This window comes from Pieris brassicae, chromosome 9 (assembly GCF_905147105.1).
Source record: "Pieris brassicae chromosome 9, ilPieBrab1.1, whole genome shotgun sequence".
Lineage (NCBI taxonomy): Eukaryota > Metazoa > Arthropoda > Insecta > Lepidoptera > Pieridae > Pieris > Pieris brassicae.
The window spans coordinates 15,452,668-15,460,774 of NC_059673.1; the positions used below are offsets into that span (position 1 = coordinate 15,452,668).

General features: G+C 31.8%; 1 protein-coding gene across 1 annotated transcript; it reads right to left on the reverse strand.

Moving 5' to 3' along the window:
* Window positions 1-5,573: 5,573 nt before the first annotated feature.
* On the reverse strand, window positions 5,574-6,700 carry LOC123714304. Its single transcript, XM_045668525.1, has 2 exons — window positions 6,190-6,700; window positions 5,574-5,733 (listed from the first exon to the last, which is right to left on the reverse strand). The coding sequence occupies exons 1-2, from the start codon at window positions 6,370-6,372 to the stop codon at window positions 5,584-5,586; spliced, it is 333 nt and encodes a 110-aa protein (XP_045524481.1). The 5' UTR covers window positions 6,373-6,700; the 3' UTR covers window positions 5,574-5,583.
* Window positions 6,701-8,107: the final 1,407 nt, after the last annotated feature.

Consider the following 8,107-nt stretch of genomic DNA (forward strand, 5'->3'; position numbering starts at 1 on the left):
TTGTCGAATATCAAATTTATATAGCAAATCCATAGTTACTATTATTTCATATCTTACTCTAAAAGGTCCTTATACATTTGATGTATCTTCTGTGCGTGTGTTTGTATTTAAATTCCACCTGTACGGTCTTGTTGAAATTTGTAGTAATATATCAAAAGTTTCCCAAAAGTTAAATACCTACCTTTAAACATCAGGTGTGACTCTCATCCACCTGTTCACCAATGGATTTTATATCTATGTGCATATTTAACATTCGCTTGAACGGTGAAGGAAAACATCGTGAGGAAACCGGCTTGCCTTAGACCCAAAAAGTCGACGGCGTGCGTCAGGCACAGAAGGCTGATCACCTACTTGCCTATTAGATTAACAAATGACCATGAAATAGATACAAAAATCTGAGGGCCAGACTTAAACATGTTGTAGCGCCATTGCTTTTATTCAGGTCTACCTTTCTGGGTTTCTATGACAGATTTCCTATCTAAAAATTGACTCAAACTGCTCTTTTTATTCTACTATCTTGGACATTTTTTGACTAAATAAATGTATAATATCATTCATATTATTATATATACATAACCCATTAAGCACAGATTCTCTTTACATTTAGGTTTTTGGAATAAAAATATCGCTTTATACCGTTTAATTTAGACTTATTTTAAAAAAAACTTAGTTAAAAAATAAATGACTGGAATTTAATTAAAGTTAATTAAAATCATAATATAGCCCTTAACATCCCTCGCTTCTCGCCTACAAAGTATCGAATCTTCTAAGCTCTTAATCATCGTGATGATTGCTTCGAGAAAACCCCAGCTCCTTGAACACCCACTCCATTGTGCTCCATCAGACACTTCAAATTTCAGAGCACAAATATTTTATCCATAGTTATATATAATTTTTTGCAACAATGATAGTAATAATTATATTACAATTAATGTTATTCTTTAAAAATCTTAGTAGTTAAATAAGGTAAAATGAAATAATTGTATTATTTGCGTATACAGATAATTTTTCAGAAAAATAAGGTCATAAAGTAATACACGTACACATTTTTTAAAATTACGAATGTTAAGTTAAAATAGCTAACAGCCAACTATGAAACCCATAATCATGGTTTAACGCAGTTTATCGTTATATTTTACTGACGATTTCATATATACTTCTGTGTATAAAAATTCTATTTTCAAAAACTATTAAGCTCCAAAACAGACTTATACCTTTAATTAAAATACTAAAATTTTATACTGTATTGCTTATTGTCCCTTTTCAGCGTAAAAAGAAATAGACTAACTCACAACAGTTAAGTTTTATGAATAAGACAAGCGACACTTGGAAGACCTACCTCAAGAATTTAAAATGCCTTGAATGCACCCTTAGTATGCATTATATCTATGTATATTTTATTCGTCTGCGTCTGAAGTGCATTAGTACCGAATTCACACATCACACTGGACAGCTTAACTGCTGAAATATAGCTTCATACTTTAAATGCTTACCAATGCTTTTACGATATGTACGTAAACTGGGAGACTTGAGAATTTATGACTGGTTTGCAATACTCGATACTTACTCGGTACTTGTACGAGAGTCGACTTGTGAAAGGATATATATTGAGGATGTTTCTAACCTCATATATTATGTAATGATTTGTTTACGTATGGAATCTTTTGGAGACATGAAAGCTTTTAATTGAGCTTTGACTCAAATTTGATTAAGGGTCTTTCAAGAAAGGAACGTAATTTATTTTCACAATTATATCCCATTAGAATTGTACATGAAAATAATCTGTCTGTGTAATTCACACTTGATATAAGTGAGACCTTCAAAAACTTTGATTTCAAGATAATGAGTCGAATGTAATTTTAATTTTTAAGTTTAATATCAATTTTTCATTTTGTTAAAATATACAATTCTATTTTTTTATAATTAATAATTTAAAGTTTTACAATCCTTCCCACGTTAAATCTTATGAATGTGTCTGTCTCTTTTTACTGTCGCTATTTCGTTTCATCGACCTATAAATCGCAACGATGCTAAAGAAGTTTTCACTTAAAAAACGCAATGTATAAGTTAAATTAACAATAACAAACAATAAGTGGAAATTAAATTAATTTACCCATATATAATTAATATGTACATATATTTATTACTAACCAAAGTCATTAAATAAGGTTAAAGAGATATTTACAGAAATTCTACACAATTTTCCTCAGGCGAAATCATAGCAAGAAAGTAAGATCCGATTCCCATTAAGATATTTTAATTTAGCAAGTCGAGAGCGAGGAAGTTCTACAAAAGTATATTTAAGTTTTATCTTATTACTTATCCGGGTAGAAGCTTCATTTGGAGTTTAACTTTTACTTTGAAAATCTGAATCTCGAAAGGAGTTCTAAATTTAAAATATTTACTTCGACATTTCCATATTTAAAATTGATTCGGCGAATGGACGACATTATATAAAAGAGATTGAATGGGATGGAGTTCGGTGATTTTATTATCTGAAATGCATTTAGGTATAGTGCTAAAGTGCAGTTATGTATAGCACCCGACAACTCCACACTCTCTATTTACACTATCTACGCTTTTGAGAGAGCCAGTTGAGTTGTACTCTCTAAAGCCACCTCGGGCACTTCCAATTCGACCGCATCAACAAGATGAAAACGGTCGCCTTACACTGGGGAATTAACAGTATATCTGACGTCATATGGGATAACCCTATAGCAATTCACGCTATGAAAGTTTTTCTTGTCTCAGTAAATTTTAAATCGAATTTTTATTAACCTAAAACATTATTTCAAAAGTCATATAACATAAGTATGTACTTGAGAATTTAGTAGCTTGTGTCATTTTAAACAGCGACCATATTTTATACGTTTTCGAAAAATTCTGGTCTCCCACTGGTACTAAATTTTCAAATTTTAAAGATTTAAGCTTTTTGATTTTCCCTCGAAATATTTATATTTTGTGTGTTCAATGCATTTTTTTCTCTAATGCCTATTGTAACTGAGAACTTTCATCATCATAAAATGTTATTTCTATAAAAGGTACGTATAATTTTACTGCACTCATTCAAGTTTATCGTCATATCAAATATTCAAAAGTACTGTTAATTACGCCTAACTATCAATTAACATAAATAAATGGTAATTGTATGCGACTTCTAAATGGGAATTGAATTAGTGTATTAAGGTAATTCGATGAAAATGTAATAAGCGCATGCTTTTTGATCCATGGATAAAATGTGAGCAGTTGCTGGCGCCCCACTGGACATTGCATCGCTATAGTTGTGCTGGATGCGCAAAATATTCTTGTATAAAGATGGCACAGGAAGTAATGGATAAATATCATTAAAAACTAAAACAGTTAATAAGAATAAAGTTTATTTGCCTCGTCACAATCAATCAATATCATTCATTCATTTAGGTAACACAATATACACTAATGAACGTCATAAATAAATATATATTAAATGCTTCTAATGTAACATATACTGCCAGTTCTCAAATCAAGGGCGTAGAATGGAAGCGAAGAACTGGCCTATAATAGGACTATAGTTTTCCTTCGTGGAAAGAAAATATAAGAGATGTACCTATATACCCAACACAAGTAACGAATATTAATGTAAATCCCAACTCTAACTCGAATTTCAAACCACAATCGCGTCTAGGACACTGTCATGTATGACAATATTTATAGAGGAAAAATGTTTTTACAGCTTTTAAAACTTGATTTAAATTTGACATAGAGCGACAATCAATATTGCAAAGGAAGTATGTTTAAGGCATTAGTTGGTTATTGTATAATTATCGTAAGATACTGATAAAAATAAGTTCTTACATAACTTTTATATTTAATTACTTATATAATATATTAAATCGCTCTTTGAAAGGCGTGACACTCCAAACGAATTTCTGTGATAAAGTGATAAAATGTGAGCCAATGTCAATTCCATAGGTTAGATTGGCGCGTATCTAGTATATTTGTATCTCTAAAGACATCTCCAGGGTGCCCTGGGCACAGGCTTAAACTAATTAGGCCCCCCTGTTCTGTGTCAATGTTGTCTGCACGCGGCATGGTTTAATGTGTGTCTCCATTAGTTCACCCTCAGTTTAAACACCCTGTGTACACAGACAATTCGCTAAAATTGATTTGTGTGTTTGCACTTTCGGGGGAGTTGATCAGCGAGGATAAAGGAATTTGGAAACATAAACATTAATATAGTGACTTTTAAGTTATAATTCAAGAATGCGATTTATCTTCCCTTTTTCGTTTGAAAGATTTTTAGCATTATACAACCGTTGGCCTAGTGGCTTCAGCGTGCGACACTCATCTCTGTGTTCGTAGGTTCGATCCCTGGCTGTGCACCAATGGACTTTGTTTTTATGTGGGTATTTAACATACGTTCGAACGGTGAAGGAAAACATCCTGAGGAATCCGGCTTGCCTTAAATCCAAAAACTCGACGGCGTGTAGGGTAATACATAGGCGATAGATTACTTATTTGCCTATTAAATTGACAAATGACCATGAAACAGATACAGAAAACTAAGGTACAGACTAGAATAGGTTGAAATTTTTTTATTAGTCTAATGTCTTATTATATATTATTTTGTTATATAATTTATATATTTTTTTGTTATTACTTTGTAGGTTAAGTAAATTGTAAATACAATTTATAGGTATGTAGCATAATTAAATACTTCCCGTGTACAAGGTCTATACTTCAAATAGCTACGTGAAAAAGGTCTAATTTCCATAGAGAACTATTAGAATATTTTGATTGAAGCAACGTTATGTTTTGCATTGCGGTCTATTTAAACAAGTAATAAAAGTTAAATAAAAAATCGCCAAAATAATGTATAAGAATGATGTCAATACATTTCTAAAGTCATATTTAAATTCCAGTATTATCGCTATGAACACTAAAGCTTAATTGTATTTTTAAAGAAACTCTCTTGATATCATTGGTTTAATTATACCAAAGCCGAAAACGAACCTATCGAAACGTCCATATCTACTTTTTATATTACCTCAATAATTATATCTTTCGGATCAATATAAAAATAATCTTTTTTTCAGTTTTGTAAGCGGTATTCCCTCAGATACAACTTTCTTTGCTGATATTAAGAAGTTATTAATTCTGGTTCCAAATGTAAAATCCTGTGCGTAAACACTCACAAATAACACAACAAATATTATTGCCCTCATCGCATACAAAACATATATAACTCCTTCGATTTGAAATAAGAACTTCGAGATTTAGTATGATTTTCCTTATTAATATATACTATGACCTTGATGATTCCGATATTGATCTATGTATACTCGTTGGTAATTATTTGTGGTTTTAAGGATTTCCGTTTAATTACATATTTTGTCTTAGAAACAATGTCATAAAACACTTTCATAATATGTCATCATTATTAGTACAATAGTTGTTACAATGGGTTATTATTATAATCCATGATTCATGTATTATATTATTATGTGTGTATGTATGTGTTCAATCTAGGTGTCAACCAACTCCTATCAAAGGTATGGAAGCAAATAAAAATGTTGATCGATTCAAAAACAATGTCTAAGAAATTTATTTATTCTGACTAAAAATGAGTATAAGATAGTTCAGTCCCTCCCCCCTCGCACTCCGCAGGTGTAAAGTTATGTGGGTTTCGCCGACACCTCCAGCTGTCACAGTCACTTCAGCGTCTGTCCGAGAAAGGTCGCGGGCAATCACACCCTGGAATGGATACATAATCTTAATAAATTATTGCATTCGATTTTTAAGTTTATTACAGCAACGAAGGCAGCAAGAGTTTATCAAAATAACTGAGCCCGTGCTAGTCAATTCTAACCAGCTCAAGGGTTGTAGGATTCTAATGAAAACTATTTTCAATAGAATCCTACAACCTTTTAGGTTTCATATTTCTTTATCTGTTTCGTGATCATTTGTTTTTTCTAATTGCCAAATAGTTGATCAGCCTTTCTGTTCACGCCGACGACTTTTTGGGTCTGACGCCCGACCAAACTGATCAGTCTGTCTAGTAGCGTTTGATTCACGAAGTTTTTCAACACTCGCTGTGGTAACTGCGCACAGAAAGTCCATTGGTGTTCAGCACAGCGGGGTTCTTCAACCTCAGGCATGAGAGTCGTACGTCACTTAGCCAAATAAAAAAAGTAGCTTAAAATAGCTTACCTTAATAATCCTCTGTTTCGAATCAGTATACACATAATCTTTATCCCGTCTTATAAGTGGTATTCCACTGAACTCAACTTTCTGTGTTGATATCAACAAGTTATTAATTCTAGTACCTAATATCAAGTCCTTGGCTTGTAATTGTAAACACACTAATAACAGAATGAATATTATTGCTTTCATTGTATATAATAATCAGTCCATGTTATGCTACATTGATTGCAAAACACGAACTGACTCATGTGTCAAGATTAAGGAAAATGTACGCATATGATTTAACCTTGTCTTGTTTAGCAATGACACGGCCAAGATGTACGATGTGTCATATGTATTTTTTGTTTTACACTTTTAAAATTACGCCTACACCTTTTTGACAAAAAAAGTAACATTAAGGATATACACCGCCATACGAAACAACACGTTTCGTTTAAATAGTCACGAGAATCACGTGTTATCGACGCATTGTTAAACAATCCGCCTTTCCGTTTGACCAATCACAAGGAAACGAAATGCGCTATCGTCCTTTGTCTTACAATATCTCTCTTACAATTTTTCGTACACAAGGTCAAATTGTAGAATAAACTACTAACTTTAAATTTACACTTGACATACGTAATTTGCGGGTAGTATTTGTTTTTAGCGGTCAGGTAGACCAAAATCTTCGATGAGATTATTTAAATCACTGAATGAACTGACAATGACTTGTCTTACGATCGTGTTCATCTTTTATATGAATATATGATCAGTAAACTATGTTCGTTATTGCTTGCGAATCCATTAGTTAAGTGACTCGCGTCATATTTAAGATAAACAGCTTGCACATTAGATTTCCTTCTGCGTAAGCAAATATTACGTATCGAACTGACATTACAGAACCGGCTGATGGCACATCACTTATGCAACAAAATATATAGGCATATAATTCAACATATCAGAGGTAAACATTATTAATTTAATAATTATAGTGACTGACCGCGGAAGCATATTATACTATGCGCGCGTGGAATTCTAGCATTATTTCATTTCCTAAGATATAAATTAAAATCAACAACAATAAAAAAATTGATTTTTTGATATCAATTCACGCTTTTAAGGAACATGTATAACATGTATAGTTTTTGACATTTTTTTTACATAGCTGTGTAAAAAACACTATAATGAAGTTTTATTACAGTAAGTGAACATTAAAATATAGTATATGTTTGTTTGATAGTTTCAGAGTTTATCTATCACCAAGAAACAAAAGAAAATCGATTTTTTTTATAATACTAGTGTAGTTATATACTGTTCATTCCTTTAATAATAGATAAGATCTTCTTCGATCTGATCTGGTCTCGCTGTTGTCCCGAAGGGACATGTCACCATATATAGTAGTAATAGCTGGTAATACAATCTGCCTGGAAGCACTTCTGCTTTGACATACAAAGTCCACTCTTATAGGCTCGCAAATCGCAGCAGATTTAGATCATATATAATTACGCTACTAGACATACTTATCGGTTTGGGACCAAATTGTGAAATATTGATTACATAATTATTTTTATTGCGATTCATTTAGTGAAATAATAACGCCTCTTTTTCATTATTTGTCTCTGTGGAACGAAGATCACGATTGTCACTTGTTACACTTATCACCTTATTTAAAAATCGCGACGGGAAACGGGCTGAATGTAATATAAAAATAGGAATGACATCGTAGAGTGTATTCGTTCATTTTTTATCATATATGAAGTTCTCTTATGAAATCACTAGTCTGTATATTTTAATTAAAATTTAACCGTATAATACTCAACAAGGATACTTGCAACATCAAAGCTTTTTTGCATTCACTTTGTGTAAGCATTTATTTATAAAAATATTTTTATCTGTTAGACAAAATACCGAAATTTAAATATATATTATATTTTACCGATAAACT

Excerpts from the sequence above, each read along its gene's own strand:
- LOC123714304 (XM_045668525.1), bottom strand. The coding sequence starts at position 6,372 with ATGAAAGCAATAATATTCATTCTGTTATTAGTGTGTTTACAATTACAA. Across the intron at positions 5,734-6,189 it reads CGAAACAGAGGATTATTAAG|GGTGTGATTGCCCGCGACCT; the intron begins GTAAGCTATTTT and ends TATCCATTCCAG.